Raw genomic sequence first — 21,375 nt, forward strand, 5'->3', positions numbered from 1 at the left:
TCCATCTGAAGAACCAATTCAAACATTTTCAGAAAGATTAAATGTGGGAGAAGTGAAAAAAATTCTGATGAAGATATTACCATTAAGAAAAAACAAGAGTTTAGAAATAAGCAGCATGCTATTCCAATACAATAACCTTGGTTCAATAAGAAAAACCTTAGCAATAGTAAAGGAGGAAAAGATCTAGAATAAAAAAAAAAATACATACCCACAAATAAGGTTTTAAGACAATACTGTGAGTTTAATTACCACACCAAATGTATTCTATATTACCTGAACTAATATGATCAATCATCAATGCTTATTTTGGTAGGGAAGATATATGCAATAAAGGTAAGATTACTGCTTGTAACAAACAAAAGTGTACCAAAAGATCTTGATGTTATTGCATTTCATTTCATGAAAGATAGCCACATTGATAAAGATTTATATTTGCTGAATTTAAAACTTTTAGGAGCTTTCTATTTTCTAAGGATCTAAAGCTCAGATTAAAAATTTTTAAAAAGATAGGCATAACAAATCTCCAACACTCTCCAGAGTAAGTTTTTATGGTATTTGAATGATTTTTTTCAACCTAGAATAACATTAGTAACAAGAGAGGGCTCACCTTGCATTAGCTCCAATTTTTTTTCAAGCTCTTTACTAGTAACCCATTTTAGAACTATTATTATTATTATCATTTCCTCAGATGCAAAGCACTAAAATCTGTATGTATACAAATGCAAAATAATCAGAGCAACAATGAAAAACCATTCATGGCAATTTAGAGACAACTTAAGGGAGAAAAAAAAACATTGTGAAAAGGAGGGTTGTGCTATTAGTACCTTAACATGATTTTCTGGCCAGTTATCCACAATTGATCTAACATGACCTCTGTCTGAGATTGAAATAAATAATCCCCTGCAACAGAACAAAAACACCTTTGCATTTCATGACAGTTTTTAGTTTCTAAGTTTTGTCCATAAGTCGAATACTTAGATATTTTAATAAAACACCAAGACATAGTATAATTTCCAATCAGATTTAGCTTAGTCATGTAGGTTTATTTTTGATTATTTCAAATTGTAATTACACTGTTCACATAACTGCAACAAAGATTACTGTTAAATGATATGATCATTTTACTCAAGAAAAAATATATCCACATGGCATGTTCAAATATACTCAATACTTCTCCAGTAAAAAACATAACAAGTCACCAATACAAAGAAGCTTATTAATAAGTTCAAGTGAACTGTTAAAACTCAGTGCAACTGAAAATTTGAAAAAGCAGGAAGGAATAAAATTATAGTAAATTCACATAAAAAATGACATACTTGAAGCACTGGGAAAAAGTGAGGTTATTTTCATTTAAATTTTTATTTTTATTTAAATGTATAATTTTTTAAATTAACAAAAACTATCATATACAACATGGAGTTCTAAAATATGTATAAACAATGGGGGGACTAATGAAAAGTTAAACACAGTATGCTGTTATCTAATTGAGATAAAGTTTTCAAAAAAGAAAGATAGAAAAAAATACATGTTTCAGAAAAAAGGCTGAGGCATAGATTGTCCCCAGTGCTTCTGAACTTATTCTTAACATTCAACTTTTTCACTGGTATTCGAAATTTGGCATTACTATTGTATATCAAATCAATGTAGTCCAGCAGTTTCTTAATCATGGCTATGTAATCACCTGATGAGCTCTTAAAAAGGCCAAGTCCCATCTCCAGAGATTCTGATTTGATGCTTAAGAGTTTAGATTAATCAACCAATCAAGATTAACTGATCTCTTTTTAAGTATCAAACAAAACAAACCTTTGCGGATGTAGTATATTATACAGTAATGATATACAGTATCGACTCTCACCCCAAACCATGCTCTTATGTCTCATGTCAGTTCTCATCTCCGTGTGCACATGAGAATGAAAATTGGGGCTTTTATGAGACACCCATACCTGGGTCCAAGCCTAGACTAAATGAATCAGAATCTCTGGCAGTGGGGCCCAGGCAGCCTTGTTTTTAAGTTTTCTTCTATTTTTTCAGTCTGGCTTGAGAACCACAAATCTTATAAGAAACCATAAACATGATGCTTAGCTGGATTATGTCACAGAAAGTTTTAGATACATTAATTGTTCCTCAGTATCCTACAGGATATACCTGCAACACAATCACAGAGGGTGTTCACTAAACTATAGACTGTCATAGCATTTTTTTTCCTATCAGAATCTTGGGGATTGGAAGAAACGAGGTAAGTTGGCAGGATTCAATTATTTTTAGTAAGTCCAACAGGTGCTTCTTATGCAAATTAAAATTTGAGAGCCATCAGATCAGATGAAGGGAGATTGAAGATAAATGCTATTCTCTCTTTTCTCAATTTCAACATTTATACCAATATGTTAGATGGACATGGGAAAAAATACAAGGACTGAGGAAAATAACAGGTAGAGGAGGAACAAGACAAATATACATTAATTAAAAATGGCATATGTGTAATGCTTGTAAGTTGATAAAGAACAATCATATCAGTTTCTTCTCAACAGCTTCTTAACAGGTGTTTTTACCCCTATGTAACATATGAGAAAACACATCCAAAGAGATTGCTTGGTTCATTCAAGGATTTGAGTCAAGAGCCCAATCCAGTACTCCTTCCACTTAAAATGTCTGGAAGTATAAGAACAATTTGAAATAAAAGTTCATTAAAAACAAAAAAAGAGAGAACAAACAATAAAAACTAAAAATGAGATAGAATCAATCCCTTAACTTGGGAAGATTGGTAAAAGCTACTGATAATTATGGAGAATCTACCACTAGGATTAATTCCATTTTTGCAGGAAGGATAAAGGTTTAAAAAGCACAGTTGCTCCAACAATTACATTTTAAGGTTAAAAATGAATTACACTATTTTTAAAGAAATAAAAGACAGAACATGTTGATTTTTTTAACTGACATCTTTTAATCCAAATCGAGCTTTTCTGGGGTGGGAAACATGGTTGGGATAAAACTAACAAATCTAATAGGTGTTATGGAATGATTTTTTCCCCCTTATACAACAATCATCTACATATATTTTTTAAAATAAGCCTTACTTGGGTCTTCTAAAGATGTGTCCATACTGGGAACAGGCAAGACCAACTGTTGGTGTATATACAATTGGCATTAGACTTTCAATATCATCTTGTAGTATTCTATAAAACAGTTTCTCATTTCTTTCTTGTATTCCCATTATATAGATGTACCTGAAATTAAGCATAGTTAAGCAATGAAATGTCTGACTCATACTATGTCACAGCTGAGTTTTAGCTTTTGAAATCAAACCTAAATGTCTAAAATTGGGCCCTCCCCACTTCTATACCCTCTTAAAATACAACACACACACACCAAAATCTTAAATTATTACTATTCAACACCTAAGACAAAAAACTAGCAAAAACAAATGTACTTAAGTGGTAGATGATAATGAAGAAAATAACAACAACCACCCAAATTTACTAAGTCCTTACTATATCAGGCTCTGTACAGAACACTGAAAAATGCAAAGATCACTAGAAGCCTCTACCTTTAAGGAGCTAATCTTCAGGAGATTGACATGTAAATAAGGAAGCAAAATGAAGTGACATTCATTCAAATGTTTACTAAACACTAACTGCGCTAGGCACTATTCTGAATTCCAGGGACATATGTTGTAACTCCTGCCAAGAACTTTATAATCCAGTAGGGTTTAAGCATTAATACAAAGAGAAGCACAAATAAGGCAATGGTTTATTCATGGGACTAAATACATAAATAACTTCCAACAAAGAATTAAGTTTAAAGAATAGGGAAATACTGAAATCAGAAATCATCTTGTCTAACAGACTCATATCTTCCTCCAAACTTGTTTCTCCTCTGCTATCACCTAATGGGAAACCCATTTAGTTCTTGATTTCCCCCCCCCCCTCCTCTCCTGTCCTCCCTTAACCCAAATGAGCAAATCATCAAGTCCTACAGAGTCTACCGGTAAAACATTTCAATATATCCATTTGCTCCTTCCACCTGCAGCTGGTCCAAACCACCACCATTTCTCACTTGGCCTTCCAACTCAACTTTATACATATAATTTTCCTTCCCTGTTCCAATTCATTCTTATCTTAAAAATATTAAATATGGTCATTTTATTCTCCTTAAGTGGCTTTCAGATGCCAGGAAAATAAGGCTCAAGCTCCTTAAACAGTTAATAAGACCTCTGCCTACTTTCCAACCACATTTCCATACTTATCTACTTCATTTCCTCAAGTGCACAGGTGTTGAACCTAAGGCCCCTCTGCCTGATTACCCGTACCTGACATCGTCCTATACTCATGTCTCTTAATGTAGCTCAGAGGCTCAATCTTGGGGGCCCTTTTCAGTCAACTCCCCTTTCCCACCACAAATAGATACATGTTAGAGTTCCCTGTTTTCAAGTCCCACCATACCCTACTACCTCTTCTGCATTCAACTTTCCATCACTTTTGTACCATTTTAAAGTAAAAAAAAATCCTACACTGAACCATCAAAAGTGAGGACTATTTGTAAATGGGATAATGTACACAGGTTATATGCAAATATTATGCCATTTTATATAAGAGGCTCGACCACACTGATTTGTGTCCATAGGAGGGGACAGGTGTTCTAGAACCAAACCCCTACAGATACTGAGATATAACTGTACTTCAAACTTTAAATTTCAATATATTCCTGTGACAATGTAGTAAAATATTCTCATGATCCTGGACAGATGAGCCAGTCATAGCTCCCAACCACCCATGTAATCAAGAAGGTCAATGAGTGATGCTGTACAAGCATACTGTGTTGTTAAGTTATGATGAGTGGTAGGTGGGTTATTAAATGCATTTTCACCTTTTTTTTTTTTTGCAATTTATGATGGGTTTATTGGGATGTAACTGCATTATAAGCTGAAGGTTATCTGTATTTGCCTATTTCCAGGAGCTAGCAAAGTATATGGCATCCAACTGGTATACAAATACTTGGTGAATACGCAAGAGAAGAGAAACATTTAAATAATGAATTATATTTTCTGAACAGCTATGGGAAAGAAATGACATCAAAAGGTAGAAATTACAGGAATGCAGATTTCTTCTCACTATAGGGAAATAACTGAACAACTGGGCTGTGAAGATGGAAAAAAACAAGGGCTGGGGCTGTAACTCAGCAGTAGAGCACTTGCCTAGACATGTGAGACAGTGGGTTCGATCCTCAACACCACATAAAAATAAATAAAATAAAGGTAAAAAATAAAAAAGATGGAAAAAACAATTTTGTGAAGAGACAGCAGGAATGTTAAGGAAAGAAGAGCTGACATATGACTTATCAGGCATGTGACAGAGAGAGGCTGTGCATTTCCTGAAGCTCCCTACATTGCGGTTACTTTTGCCTTCACTTCACTTCAGCCATTCTGTATACCTCACAGTGATCCTGTTGACTTCACCTAAACTGTTAAAGCTCAGAACTGGCAAATGCCCTTATTCCACTCTTAGATCACAATCCTACACACCATTTGACCATACAATGACTTGCTTCATTATTCTTTGAGGGATCTCAAGCTTCTTAATTACTCCATTCTCTCCCCTTCTATCTCTCCCTTTGGGCTCCTCTTCATTCCCTATTCTAGATCCCAGGATCAATGCTCTTATTCTGTGCAAATCTTTCACCAATCTTACCATTTAAAAACTTCTACATATCTTTATCACTGCACCATTCTTCCATAATGCCTGCCTTTTCCACCACACAGTGAACACCCTGAAGGAAGGGTGGGTTTTTTTTTTCATTTTTTTATAGTATAGGAGCTTAGAACAATGCCTGGCACTGAACAGCCTAGAAAAAACAGCAGATGAATGTTTCTTCTTTCTCTCTTTTCTCTTATGAATGTCTGTCTCTCTGTCTCTCTCTCTCTTTCCAGGGACTGAACCCAGGGCAGCTCAACCACTAAGCCACATCCCAAGCCCTTTTTATTTTATATTTTGAGACTGGGTCTCATTCGGGGCCTCACTAAGTTGCTGAGGCTGGCTCTGAACTTGTGATCCTCCTGTCCCACCCTTGTGAGCAGCTGGGATTCAGGTATGCTCCATCTCCCAGACTAGATGAATGTTTCATTGCCTTCCCAGCAAACTCCAAACCCAAATTAATGTTACATTTCTCCCTTTCTGTGGAAAAATAATATTGACTATGCAGAATGGCACCTGGACAAGCAAGATTAAGACTACGAGGGTCTACTTTCATCCTTTTAACCTATCCAACCATGTTTGGTCTTACCTCACAATCAAATCACTCTTCCTAATATTTATCACTCCCCTCGTCAACTCTATTCAACATTGGCCCTTTTAATCATAGCTGTGATTCCACATTCTGTTATAAAGAATCAAAGACGTTAGGCATGATGAGATCTCATGACCTCTGCTCCACTGCCAGCATATTGAACCTTTCATACCTACCTCTCCAGTTGCCCCTGTACCTTTTCCCTTTCACTAGGACCTTGCTCTACCTGCTCTAGCAATTATCCTTTCTCCTGAGCTCTTTCCTCACAACTATAAACACGTTCAACTTTCTTGCTGTCCAGAATACTTAAACCAAAGTACCACTTTACTTATGGTTCAATGTCTTTCTTCCTCTCTTATTTGGACTTCTTGACAAAGGAGTTTACATTTTCTCCCCTCCCATTCATTCTTCAGTCTATTCCATTCTTCCTTTGGACCCATCACATCAAAGAAACAACTCTCATCAGTCACCTATAATATCCTATACTTAACAACTCCAACAGATATAGTTAGCTCTGCATTCAGACTGATTCCTCTCCCCAGAATGCCTTGTTCTCCTTTCTCATTTTGACAGCTACCATCAATGTACTACTTAAACTTGAACTCAAGCACCACTTCCTTCAAACTGGAAGAGGTGCCATCTTCATGCTTCCAGAATACATACTGCATGCAGCTTTTTCTCACTGTACTTCACACTGCAATATAGAGTACAGTGATAGTCATACTATAACTATCTGTTGAGAAGCTCCTAGAAAGAAGGCAGGGATATGTGTTACTGGATTGGTCACTGTGTGCTTTGAGTATGTCTCCCAGATTTTATGTTAGAAACACAATCCACAAAGTCATATGTTAATAGTATTTGGAAATGGGGTTCTCTGGAAAGAAACTGGGCATGACGGCTATTAAGATAGAACTCTATGAAGGATAGAACTCTCATATGAAAGAATCAGAAGGAACGTTAAAGAGCACATGACCTATCAGGCAAGTGACAAAGAGACTCTATGATTAATCCTTCACAGACTAATGGGTCATTGAAGGAATTATCAGGAGAGTGGGTGTTTGGCCATCTTGTGAGCTCCCTTCACTACATGATGCCCTGCACAGCCTCAAGACTGCAGAATCCCCATTAGCAAGAAGGCCCTTGCCAGATGCAGCCCCTCATCCTTGGATTTAGCCTCCAGAACTATCATCCACTTTATATCCCCAGCAGTTAGTAGAGTGTCACACCACATGGGTAATGAACTAAATTTGTTAAGTTAAAAGGGTATGAATCAAATGGTATCTTTTGCTTCTAAAGTTGTATTCACAAGTAAAATGCACTGATCTTCAGCATAAAAACTGATTTTGATTTCTGTCAAGCTGAAAATAGTCAACATGAGTGAAGTACTCACTGAAGAAAACAATCACTATAAAAGTAATAGTTAACAAAAAACCCCTCACAAACTTCACCATGAAACTGTGTATTTCTCAGGCCATAATTTATCTTATCAGGATATCAATAAAAAATTAGATATATAATCAATGCTTACTTTTCCAAAGGGCTATTCATTTTTTTCAAGTTTTTATGGAATCGTAAGGCTTGAATATCTTGTGTCTCTATTTTAGGAGGTAAAAGTCCTTGAAGACCAAGCATTTGTCGTTCCTGTAATGTAAATGCCATTCCCTAAAGAAAAGAAATAAAAGGATTAAAATTTACTTACGGGGTAGCAATGTCATTGTCCTTTAATACAAGTTTTAAAAATCAACAAAATATATTTGCCCAGACTTTCAAAATTTTATTAGATTGGCAGCATCCAGTATTGGTGAGAATGTGGGAGGAGTTATTCCCACAGAACTTCCACTGGAAATGTAAACTAGTTTAGGCTTTCAGAATGCAATTTTCAAGTACTAAAAAAATTTTTTTTTCTTCATTGGTATAGGGATGGAACCCAAGTTCTCAGTCATGCTAAGCAAGAACTCTACCACTGATCTTAATCCCTGATCCTTTTTTATTTTCTGACAGGGTCTCACTAAATTGTCCAGACTGGCCTGGAACTTGATTCTCTAAGTTTTTTTAATGCTCATATTCTTCAATCAAGCAACATAACTTCCAAATAGCCATCCCAGAAAAATATTCATCAATTATGCAATAAGAACCTATGGTACAGGCATACCATAAAATACCACAGAAATAGTTAAATATTTAAGTCTCTAAGTATGTACAATAGTAGAAAGATCTAAAAGACACAGTTAAAAATAAAAGCAAATTGCCAATCAAAGCACACTGTTAATCTACTTATGTTTAGAAAACTACCTAAAACTACGTATTATATATAAGATGGCATGTAACACATTAAAAGTGAGATTAACAAAATAGAGTTAAAAAAAATCTAAGTCAGAAGAAAATATTAAATTTGTTTTTCAGTTGTGGGATGTATCAAAATGATAATCAACAAAAATGCTGGAGTACAGACTTCTGAAAATTTTTTCTTCCATAAAAGCACAAGTTTTATATATAACCATAAAACTCTAATAAAAAATAGAATTAAAGTCAGCGTACTGTATCAATACATGTGTACCCGTATTCATAGCAGAACAATTCACAACAGTTAAACCATGAAAGCAGACTAGGTGTCCATTAATGGATTAATGGCTAAAGAAAATGTGGCATGTGGCATATAGCATATAGCCATAAAGAAGAATGAAATGAGTTCATCTGAAGGAAAATGGATGGAACTTGGGAACATTATGGTAAGCAAAATAAACCAAACTCAGAAAATCAAGCGTCATATGTTTTCTCTCATATGCGAAAGTTAGCAAGGAAAAATGAAAATAAAAATGGGGGAGGGGGAATTTCAAGTTCAAAGGGAGATCAGTAGAGGAATGGGACCAGAGGGAGGGAAGAGAGGAAGAGAAATACTGGGGAATGATATTGACTAAATTATATTATCGTGTGCATGTAAAAGTATGTAACAATGAATCCCACAATTATAATGTACCAGTAAAAAATATGGGAGGAGAAGAAGCAACAAGAATACTGGCCAAATGATCAGAATCAACTTTTTCGGGCTTCCAGAAATAAATCCGATTTGCAACTATCAGGAAGCACTAATTCAAGAAAAAAATAGATGGACTCCAGTAAGCAGCAAGCTTACTAGCCCTATTCTCATCTCCTCTCTCTACCTATGGTGGCCTTGAAAACCAAAAGCTAGAATCACTGTGCAATTTGGCAGCCAGGAAGCTATAGAGGGGGAAGAAAGGGCTAGGGATTGTTCTAAAGCCCTAATCTCAGGGAAAATATCATTATATGATCTGTTCCCTCCATGAACCCACCTGCAAGGCTGTCATTATTTTCGGAGCCTACCCAGTACTAACAGCCTTCGCTCCAGAGGTTTGTTGAAAACACTCAGAGGCAATTATTTAGCTGGGCAACTGTCTGAAATACTGGATAACCACTGGTTATAAACCACAGACTAACCAAAAGGCAGAATAAGAAAAGATGAAGATCTGGGTGTGGTGGCACATGCCTATAACCTCAGCTACTTGGGAGGCTAAGGCAGGAGGATCGTTAAGTTTGAGACCAGCCTTGGCAATTTAGTGAGACCCTCTCTCAAAAAATAAAAAAGGACTGAGGATGTGGCTCAGTGATAGGGTACATCTAGGTTCAATCCCCAGTACCAGGGGGCAGGGGGTATTGGGGTGGGGGAGAAAAAGAAAAGGATAAGGAATGAGATGGTTATGTATTTGGGGGAAATCTAGAAGGCTATGTGTATGAGCTGTGAATATGTCCAGGAACGACCTGAGATGGCCCTAAGCTCTTAGCTATGACTAACCTTCAGGCCCTGTGCAAGCAGGAAGTGAAGGTAGGCAGATGCTTAGTTGTAAACTGCCTGCCTCAGTGTTAGTCATGCCCCAACATGCACACAGACCCCTTGCAAAGAGTAGAAGACTTACTGGTTCTGGCTCCAGACCTTTAAGTCTCTGGTTAATCATTAGTTGACAAAACAAACCAGAGAATTCAGTAGGCATACACAACAAGAACATAAAATAATTAGTTCAGAACTGCCACCATAGTGCATGGGAATGTAGCTCAGCGGTAAAGCAGGTACTTAGCATATCCAAAACCTTGATGCTGATTTTGTAGGCATTAAAAATGCAAAAATTATGGGGTCATGGAGAGTTCTACTGAGATTTCAGAGGAAAGGTTGGGAGGCCAGGCATTGTGTGGCAAATTCCAAGTCCCCACAAGCAGGACCTAACAGGGCTATTCATGGAGCAGGGAGAGTGAAACTCCAATGGAGATTCAAGGAAAGGAATATCAGGAACATGAAATGTCAGCTGAGGGATTCTGCAGATAGTATGCAAAGCCAGCCCAAGAGTGTGGCCATGTGGGTTGCAACCATGAAAGTCATAGGGGTAAAGCTGATCAAGCACTTGGTAGCCCACATGATGCCACATGTACACTGGATGCCAGACAAGCAGATGTAGGATTTAATGTTTGCTTTCCTAAGTTTTGATCTTGCTGTGGTCCAATTCCTCCTTTCCGGAATAGGGATGTTTACCCTTTGCCATTGTATCTTGGAAGCATGTGAATTTGTTTTTTTATTTTAACAAGGGCTCACAGCTGCGTATACCCTGAATCTCAGAGGAGACTTTGGACTTGGACTTTTGAGTAATACTAAAATAGTTAAGACTTTTGGGAGTCTTGGAGATGAACTGAACACATCCTATACTGTGGGATAAACATGAGTCTTTGGGGTTGGAGTAGAATACTACACTTTGGATCCTAAATGTTCCCCAAAGTTCCACATGTCCCAGAGTGGAACTATGGGAAGTAGTAGTACGTTTAAGAGGTGGGGCCTAGTGGGAGATCTCCAGGTAACTGGGAACATGCCCTCAAGAAAGATTGTGGGGCTGGTGTTTCAGTGCATGCCTGTAATTCCAAGAACTTGGGAGGCTGAGGCAGGAGGATTACAAGTTGGAGGCCAGTCTCAGCAACTTAGCAAGGGCCTAAGCAACTTAGTGAGACCCTGTTGCAAAAATTAAGAGTGAAGAATGTAGTTCAGTGGCAAAGTGCCCCTGGGTTCAATCCCCAATACAAAAAAAAAAGATTGTGGGGATAGTGGTCTCTTCCTTTCCCATGGCAGATCTGCTGTGCTACGGGTGATTATCTCAGTATTACTATAGTAATGGAAAGTTATCACATCCACATACATCATTATTGAAAAATTCCTTATCCAGATTCTTGAACATACAGGTAAACATGCTAGGAGCAAAGAAGAAGCTTCTTCTTATAAGCTTCCTGTAAGAAATTCTTTCCAGAATTATATTCACTTACTATTTAATAGACATGAATTTTAAACTAGAGTTAATATTTTATTTATTTTTACTGCTGGGTGTGCTAAGTACATGCTACTACTGAACTCCACAGCCATCCATTATTTATGCTTTTTTTTTTTGTGGGGGGGTACTAGGGATTGAACCCAGGGGGTGTTTCACCACTAAGCTACACCCCTAACCCTTTTTATTTTTTCTTTGAGACAGGATCTCCCTAAGCTGCTTAGGACCTCACTGAAACCTCAAAAACTATGAGCCAAAAGAACCTTTTTTTCTTTTATCTCAGGACCTCATTTAGTTGCTGAGGATGACCTTGAACTTGTAATCTTCCTGCCCCAGTCTTCCCAGTTGCTGGGGTTACAGTCAGGTGCCATCACACCCTGATTATTTATGTATTTCTTAACCACGTACCAAATACTGTGCTAAGTATGTCAAAAATTTTCCTTCATTCAATATGCAGAAAGTATCATGAAGTAGGAACTATTATTTTTGCTATTTTTCATATGACTTCAGATGAGCTTCTTAGAGCTTTGTCAGATGCCCAGAGTGTCACAGTAAGTAAGGAGAAGTGCTAGAACTGAAGTCCAGACTGTGAAAATGCAGTCAGATCCTCTTAACTATCATGTTTACTATTTAATATTGCCACTAAAAAATAAAGGGCTTTGCTCACCAAACCCAGCTCAGCCAAAGAAAGTCATGACTGGAACTCAATACTGCCTAACACATCTGTTCTAATAACAATAAAATTGTCAGGTAATGCTTTCCTTTGAAGCATTACCCCCTAACTAATTATTTGTGTGCAAAGATTTGTGTCTAAAAAGCCTTATGGAGATGGGGTGGGTTGGACTTTAAGCAAAGGTTCATTTCACAATTTTGACCTCACACTCCAAAGGCCTAATGATTGGTCTAGCTTTGAGCTGGGTCAATCGATCCCGTATCTGGCTAAAAAGTCCTGATAGAGTGCTGTTCTGAGATATTTTTCCATCTTTTCTTTTTAGCTAGGAAGTGAAAAATCAAGTCTTCTCTGGTGGTAAAAGTCGTGAAGAAAAAACTCTGGCAGTAAAGAATGAAAGTTCTTATAGAATGAATGAAAAGTTCATACAGAGAAAGCAAATGCCTCTGAAAAGTCTTAGTATAATGCTAATGAATACAAAATTTTCTTTTTTTTTTTTTAATTTTTTATTGTTGGTTGTTCAAAACATTACACAGTTCTTGATATATCATATTTCACACTTTGATTCAAGTGGGTTATGAAATCCCATTTTTACCCCGTATACAGATTGCAGAATCACATCAGTTACACATCCATTGATTTACATGTTGCCATACTAGTGTCTGTTGTATTCTGCTGCCTTTCCTATCCTCTACTATCCACCCTCCCCTCCCCTCCCCTCCCCTCTTCTCTCTCTACCCCCTCTACTGTCATTCATTTCTCCCCCTTGTATTATTTTTCCCTTTCCCCTCACTTCCTCTTGTATGTACTTTTGTATAACCCTGAGGGTCTCCTTCCATTTCCATGCAATTTCCATTCTCTCTCCCTTTCCCTCCCACCTCTCATCTCTGTTTACTGTTAATCTTCTTCTCATGCTCTTCAACCCTACTCTGTTCTTAGTTACTCTCCTTATATCAAAGAAGACATTTGGCATTTGTTTTTTAGGGATTGGCTAGCTTCACTTAGCATAATCTGCTCTAATGCCATCCATTTCCCTGCAATTTCCATGATTTTGTCATTTTTTAATGCAGAGTAATACTCCATTGTGTATAAATGCCACATTTTTTTAATCCATTCGTCTATTGAAGGGCATCTAGGTTGGTTCCACAGTCTTGCTATTGTGAATTGTGCTGCTATGAACATCGATGTAGCAGTGTCCCTGTAGCATGCTCTTTTTAGGTCTTTAGGGAATAGACCAAGAAGGGGAATAGCTGGGTCAAATGGTGGTTCCATTCCCAGCTTTCCAAGAAATCTCCATACTGCTTTCCAAATTGGCTGCACCAATTTGCAGTCCCACCAGCAATGTACAAGTGTACCCTTTTCCCCACATCCTTGCCAGCACTTGTTGTTGTTTGACTTCATAATGGCTGCCAATCTTACTGGAGTGAGATGGTATCTTAGGGTGGTTTTGATTTGCATTTCTCTGACTGCTAGAGATGATGAGCATTTTTTCATGTACTTGTTGATTGACTGTATGTCCTCCTCTGAGAAGTGTCTGTTCAGGTCCTTGGCCTATTTGTTGATTGGGTTATTTGTTATCTTATTGTCTAATTTTTTGAGTTCTTTGTATACTCTGGATATTAGGGCTCTATCTGAAGTGTGAGGAGTAAAGATTTGTTCCCAGGATGTAGGCTCCCTATTTACCTCTCTTATTGTTTCTTTTGCTGAGAAAAAAACTTTAGTTTGAGTAAGTCCCATTTGTTGATTCTAGTTATTAACTTTTGTGCTATGGGTGTCCTATTGAGGAATTTGGAGCCCGACCCCACAGTATGTAGATCGTAGCCAACTTTTTCTTCTATCAGACGGCGTGTCTCTGATTTGATATCAAGCTCCTTGATCCATTTTGAATTAACTTTTGTGCATGGCGAGAGAAAGGGATTCAGTTTCATTTTGTTGCATATGGATTTCCAGTTTTCCCAGCACCATTTGTTGAAGATGCTATCCTTCCTCCACTGCATGCTTTTAGCCCCTTTATCAAATATAAGAAAGTTGTAATTTTGTGGATTGGTCTCTGTGTCCTCTATTCTGTACCATTGGTCCACCCGCCTGTTTTGGTACCAGTACCATGCTGTTTTTGTTACTATTGCTCTGTAGAATAGTTTGAAGTCTGGTATCGCTATACCGCCTGATTCCCACTTCCTGCTTAGCATTGTTTTTGCTATTCTGGGTCTTTTATTTTTCCATACGAATTTCATGATTGCTTTCTCTATTTCTACAAGAAATGCCGTTGGGATTTTGATTGTCATTGCATTAAACCTATAGAGAACTTTTGGTAATATCGCCATTTTGATGATGTTAGTTCTGCCTATCCATGAACAGGGTATATTTTTCCATCTTCTAAGATCTTCTTCTATTTCTCTCTTTAGGGTTCTGTATTTTTCATTGTATAAGCCTTTCACCTGTTTTGTTAGTTTGATTCCCAAGTATTTTATTTTTTTTGAGGATATTGTGAATGGAGTGGTTGTCCTCATTTCCATTTCAGAGGATTTGTCACTGATATACAGGAATGCCTTTGATTTATGCGTGTTGATTTTATATCCTGCCACTTTGCTAAATTCATTTATTAGCTCTAATAGTTTCTTTGTAGACCCTTTTGGGTCTACTAGTTATATAATCATGTCATCTGCAAATAGTGATAATTTAAGTTCTTCTTTTCCTATTTTGATGCCTTTAATTTCTTTCGTCTGTCTAATTGCTCTGGCCAGTGTTTCGAGAACTATGTTGAACAGAAGTGCTGAGAGAGGGCATCCCTGTCTTGTTCCAGATTTTGGAGGGAATGCTTTCAATTTTTCTCCATTCAGAATGATGCTAGCCTGAGGCTTAGCATAAATTGCTTTTACAATATTGAGGTATGTTCCTGTTATCCCTAGTTTTTCTAGAGTTTTGAACATAAAGGGATGCTGTACTTTGTCGAATGCTTTTTCCGCATCTATCGAGATGATCATATGGTTCTTATTTTTAAGTCTATTGATGTGGTGAATAACATTTATTGATTTCCGTATATTGAACCAGCCTTGCATCCCAGGGATGAATCCTACTTGATCATGGTGCACAATTTTTTTGATATGTTTTTGTATCCGATTCGCCATAATTTTATTGAGGATTTTTGCATCTAGGTTCATTAGAGATATTGGTCTGTAGTTTTCTTTCTTTGAAGTGTCTTTGTCTGGTTTAGGTATCAGGGTGATGTTGGCCTCGTAGAATGAATTTGGAAGTTCTCCCTCTTTTTCTATTTCCTGAAGTAGCTTGAAAAGTATTGGTATCAGTTCCTCTTTAAAGGTTTTGTAAAACTCTGCTGTATACCCATCCGGTCCTGGGCTTTTCTTAGTTGGTAGTCTTTTGATGGTTTCTTCTATTTCCTCAATTGATATTGATCTGTTTAGGTTGTCTATATCCTCCTGACTCAATCTGGGCAGATCATACGACTTAAGAAATTTATCTATGCCTTCACTATCTTCTAATTTATTGGAGTATAAGGATTCAAAATAATTTCTGATTATCTTCTGTATTTCTGAAGTGTCTGTTGTGATATTGCCTTTTTCATCCCGTATGCTAGTAATTTGAGTTCTCTCTCTTCTTCTCTTTGTTAGCATGGCTAAGGGTCTGTCGATTTTATTTATTTTTTCAAAGAACCAACTTTTAGTTTTGTCAATTTTTTCTTTTGTTTCGATTTCATTAATTTCAGCTCTGATTTTAATTATTTCTTGCCTTCTACTTCTTTTGCTGTTGTTTTGCTCTTCTTTTTCTAGGATTTTGAGATGAAGTATGAGATCATTTATTTGTTGGTTTTTTCTTTTTTTAAGGAATGAACTCCAAGCAATGAATTTTCCTCTTAGAACTGCTTTCAATGTGTCCCATAGATTTTGATATGTTGTGTCTGTGTTTTCATTTATCTCTAAGAATTTTTTAATTTCCTCCTTGATGTCTTCTATAACCCACTGATCATTCAGTAACCTATTGTTCATTCTCCAAGTGATGCATGCTTTTTCCTTCCTTCTTTTATCGTTGATTTTCAGTTTCATTCCATTATGATCAGATAAGATGCATGGTATTATCTCTACTCCTTTATATTGTGTAAGAGTTGCCCGGTGACATAATATATGATCTATTTTTGAGAAGGATCCATGTGCTGCTGAGAAAAAAGTGTAACTGCTTGATGTTGGGTGGTATATTCTATATATGTCAATTAAGTCTAGGTTATTATTTGTGTTATTGAGTTCTATAGTTTCCTTATTCAACTTTTGTTTGGAAGATCTGTCCAGTGGCGAGAGAGGTGTGTTGAAGTCTCCCATGATTATTGTATGGTGGTCTATTAGACTCTTGAACTTGAGAAGAGTTTGTTTGATGAACATAGCTGCACCATTGTTTGGGGCATATATATTTATGATTGTTATGTCTTGTTGGTGTATGGTTCCCTTGAGCAGTATGTAGTGTCCCTCTTTATCCCTTTTGATTAACTTTGGCTTGAAATCTATTTTATTTGATATGAGTATGGACACTCCTGCTTGTTTCCGAAGTCCATATGAGTGATATGATTTTTCCCAACCTTTCACCTTCAGCCTATGTATGTCTTTTCCTATCAAATGCGTCTCCTGTAGGCAGCATATTGTTGGGTCTTGTTTTGTGATCCATTCTACTAGCCTGTGTCTCTTAATTGGTGAGTTTAAGCCATTAACATTTAGGGTCATTATTGAGATATGGGTTGTTCATCCAGCCATATTTGTTTATTTATGTTACTAAACATGGTTTGTTTTCCTCTTTGATTATTCCCCCCCCCCTTTACTGTCCTACCTCCCACTGTTGGTTTTCATTGTTATTTTCCATTTCCTCCTCCTGTAATGTTTTGCCGAGGATGTTTTGAAGAGATGGTTTTCTAGCTGCAAATTCTTTTAACTTTTGTTTATCGTGGAAGGTTTTAATTTCATCTTCCATCCTGAAGCTTAATTTCGCTGGATACACGATTCTTGGTTGGAACCCATTTTCTTTCAGTGTTTGAAATATGTTATTCCAGGATCTTCTAGCTTTCACAGTCTGTGTTGAGAGATCAGCTGTTATCCTGATTGGCTTACCCCTAAATGTAATCTGCTTCCTTTCTCTTGTAGCTTTTAAAATTCTCTCCTTATTCTGTATGTTGGGCATCTTCATTATAATGTGTCTAGATGGGGATCTCTTATGATTTTGCACATTCGGCGTCCTGTAGGCTTCTAGGATTTGGGATTCTGTCTCATTCTTCAAGTCTGGGAAGTTTTCTCACATTATTTCATTGAATAGATTGCTCATTCCTTTGGTTTGAACCTCTATCCCTTCCTGTATCCCAATGACTCTTAAGTTTGGTCTCTTTATGTTATCCCATATTTCTTGGATGTTCTGCTCATGGTTTCTTAACAGTCTTGCTGAACTGTCTATGTTCTTTTCAAGTTGAAATACTTTGTCTTCATTGTCTGATGTTCTATCTTCTAAGTGTTCTACTCTGCTGGTAGTATTCTCAATTGAGTTTTTAAGTTGGTTTATTGCTTCCTGCATTTCTAGGATTTCTGTTTGTTTTTTATATCCTCTATCTCCCTGTATAGTTGATCTTTTTTTCCTGGATTTGTTTATGTAATTCATTGTTGAAGTGATCTTTCATTGTCTGATTTTGCTGTCTGATGTCTTCCTTGAGACTCCAGATCATCTGAAGCATGTATATCCTGAATTCTTTATCTGACATTCCATCTGCTGCAGCTGTTACCTCTTCTAAAGTTGAGTTGACCTGCATTGATTGTGGTCCTTTCTTTCCTTTTCATACTGCTTGCGTTTCTTTCTGCTTGGTGAAACTGTTGTGTTTTTGAAAATTTTTTTCCCCCCTATATATTTATATTGCTCTTGTATAGTTGAAAAGTCTCCCTTGCAGGGTCGGGCGGCGGTCTGCCTACCTTGCAGGCTCGGGCAGCGGCTCTGCTCTGCCCCTCCTCCAATTGGTGTGATGTGTCTACCACACCCGCGGACCTCTGGGCCTGTTCTGCCGGTCAGTCACAGGTCTGCCTACCTTGCAGGCGCGGGCGGCAGCTCTGCTCTGCCCCTACTCCAATTGGGGTGACGTGACTACCGCGCTGGCGGGCCACTGGGCCTATCCCGGGCGCGGGCGAAAGCTCTGCTCTGCCCCTACTTCAATTGGGGTCACGCCGGTGGGCCGGTGGGCCGCTGGGCCTGTTCCGGGCGCGGGCAGCGGCTCTGTTCTGCCCCTCTGGCTTGATGACAAAGTGAGAGAGACTCGGGTGTTTGTGACTCACTTTCTTTACCAGGAGACCAACTGTTTCTGTCGCCGCTGGTATCGATGAAGTTCTCTCCTCCGCCGCTTTCTGATGACATCAGATCTCTGCCATGTTGGTATCCCATGCGAATGGCAGCATTTCGTTCCCTTTGCCGGGTGACCAAAGCAACGGGTGAGTCCTGACCGGCCCTCACAAGCCCCGTCTCAGTCCTGTTGCCACTGCCTATGAAGGCTCGGTTGGTATTTACCTCCACAGTATTCAGCAGGACCCAGACCGAGAAGCAGTTTCCGCGGGTTCTTTACCCTGGGCCAGAGCAGTTCCGGGAGCCGGAATTCGGACGCTCCGGGCTCGGTGTATGTTCTGATAGGAGCAGGCTCCAAGAAGCAGTTTCCGCGGGTTCTTTAGCACTGAGCCTGAGTAATTTGTCTGCAAGCCGCAGGCGAATGGCAGCCTGAAATTACCTGTTCTATGGCTGAATGAGCTGCGATCAGTTGAAAACAGGGATGGTGACGTCAGCTCTCCAAGATGGTGGCCGCTGGCTTCCTCTGTGGTCTGACCAGTGTGGAGAACCGAACTGGACCGCTTCCTTCCCCCGTCTCAAACCCAGAATTCAGCACTGAGTACGGTGATTGCACAGCTGGCAGAAGCCTGCGGAAACTGCAGCGCTGTATCTTTGCATTGCTATCTCCTTGTTTCCCAGTGTGCGCCCAGACTCTAGCCGCGGGGCGATTTGCTGAATAAACAGCGTGACCCTCCGTGCGGACAAATCTCTCGTGTTTGAGCCCCCGTAGCTGATCCTCGTGCGATGGAAATCCTTCCTCTAGGTTTTGGAGCACCCCAATTTTGCTGGAAATTCCTAACAAGATAGCTTTTAGCCTTTCAAACTCGTCATTCTCCCGCACAGTGACAGGGTACACAGGGGTAATGCTCTCACTTCGCCGCCATCTTCCTATTCACCCACAAAATTTTCTTAACATCATTCTAAAATATCAAACCTTTATCAGGAAGAGAGAAAATTTACATTGGTATGAATGTTACTAACCTTGTTTGTTCTTGGATTCAACATGAGTGGCTTGCCTTTCTCTTTCCTGTGCAAATGACGACATGCCACCGAACAAGGAGTGGCAACTGCTCTTAACCGGGAAAACATCTTTTTCTTTCACCTGTCAAAAATGAAGCAAATAAACTGATGAGAAAAATATTGTAGAATTCCATGTACATAACATATCAGCTTTCAAAAGTAGATTTAGAATCTTTCCACATGTGAAAATACTCTTTCAAAACGCATCTACATTTCCTCAAGTTCTATCAGCTGGAAAAGGGCAGCCATATGCTGAAGGTGAAGAATGAACTTTCCCGATAGCACTCTTAATTCTTGGATAATAATCAATGTTACATTTTATATACAACCTTCCATATGCCAGACCACATACTGAACATTTAACTTCTTTCTAATCCACACAAATGTGACAAGGTATGTGTGTCCTATTCTGAGAAACAAATTGAGAGGTTAATAAACAAGGATACATCTAAATAAACAGCAAAGTGGGTTCCATTTAATGGGCCTGTAAGTCAATTTGAAGGTGGAAAGGTAAGTCTAGGAAAGCGGAACATTTACATTGATGGATGAGAAGCTACACAAATTCTTTACCTAGAGCTAGAATTCTAATGTTCTCCATTCAATGCTTAAATTTAATGTACTAGCTTGCCTTAAAAAAAAACCTGTTGTTTAATATAAAAACCATGTAAATTGGCTAGAAAACATATTAAGCAACGGTTGTCCTTTTAGACCTATCATAAACATATGGAAAACTACACATTAAACCCTAAATATTTAGTGGAGATAATAGATTCTTCTGCTTAATCAATTCTCCTACAAAGAACTAGAATTTACAATATCCATTTATTTTTTTAAACTTTACAATCATTGCAATTATCACAAAGTGATTTTTTTATTTTTAATTTTTGGCAGCAAATTTTTTTTAATGGAATTTCTAGTTGATGAGAAATCCATATATGGTGGCAGTAAAATCATTTACAAAAGGACTTAAAAATTAATTTCTGAGAGGAAACACATAAAAGTAACAATTTCATTTTATTTATTTATTTTTGTTTGCTTTTTTTGGTATTGGAAACTGAACCAAGAGGTACTTAACACTGAGCCACATCCTCAGTCCTTTTTATTTTTTATTTTGAGACTGGGTTTCCATAAGTTCGTTAGGGCCTCGCTAAACTGCCCAGGCTGGTCTCAAACTTGCAATCCTCCTGTTTCAGCCTCCCAAGTTGCTGGAACAACAGGCGTGTGTGACAGTAACTATCTTAAAGTGAACAATTCAGAGGCCTTTATTAACATTTTGCCACCTCCATCTAGTTCCAAAATATTTTCATCCCCTATAAGAAGACCCCATACCCATTACCCAGTTATTCCCTCTGCCCCTCCTCCCACCACCAATCTTCCTTCTGTCTTCCTTTTGCACTATCAAGAGACAAGCACTAGAAAATAACTGATCTGTTTTCTTAAAAAAAAGTCACTGTCATGAAAGCAAAGATCAAGAACTACTGGAACTTATAAAAAACTAAACTGATAATAACTAAATGTAAAGCCCGATTATAGACTAAAATAATATTTTAAAAATGCTTCATATAAAGACACACTGTAGATGACAAAGTATTATATAACTTGAAATTTTCTGAATTTGCAAACCATATATAAGATATTCTAGCCAAGGACTGTGGTGCACATCCGTAATCCCAATGGCTCAGGAGACTAGGGCAAGAGGATTGTGAGTTCAAGGACAGCCTCAGCAACTTTGTGAGG

General features: G+C 38.0%; 1 protein-coding gene across 1 annotated transcript in view; it reads right to left on the minus strand.

Moving 5' to 3' along the window:
- Positions 1 to 21,375, minus strand: part of Me2 (malic enzyme 2) — a 77,228-nt gene that overhangs the window by 44,597 nt on the left and 11,256 nt on the right. The window contains exons 2-5 of the mRNA XM_027949042.2: positions 19,600 to 19,720; positions 7,808 to 7,941; positions 3,075 to 3,224; positions 825 to 900 (exon numbers count right to left, since the gene is read on the minus strand). Coding sequence (XP_027804843.2) covers positions 825 to 900; positions 3,075 to 3,224; positions 7,808 to 7,941; positions 19,600 to 19,707 — 468 coding nt within the window. The 5' untranslated portion in view covers positions 19,708 to 19,720. The remainder of the gene's footprint in view (positions 1 to 824; positions 901 to 3,074; positions 3,225 to 7,807; positions 7,942 to 19,599; positions 19,721 to 21,375) is intronic.

The sequence above is a fragment of the Marmota flaviventris genome, chromosome 16 (assembly GCF_047511675.1).
Source record: "Marmota flaviventris isolate mMarFla1 chromosome 16, mMarFla1.hap1, whole genome shotgun sequence".
Taxonomy (NCBI): domain Eukaryota; kingdom Metazoa; phylum Chordata; class Mammalia; order Rodentia; family Sciuridae; genus Marmota; species Marmota flaviventris.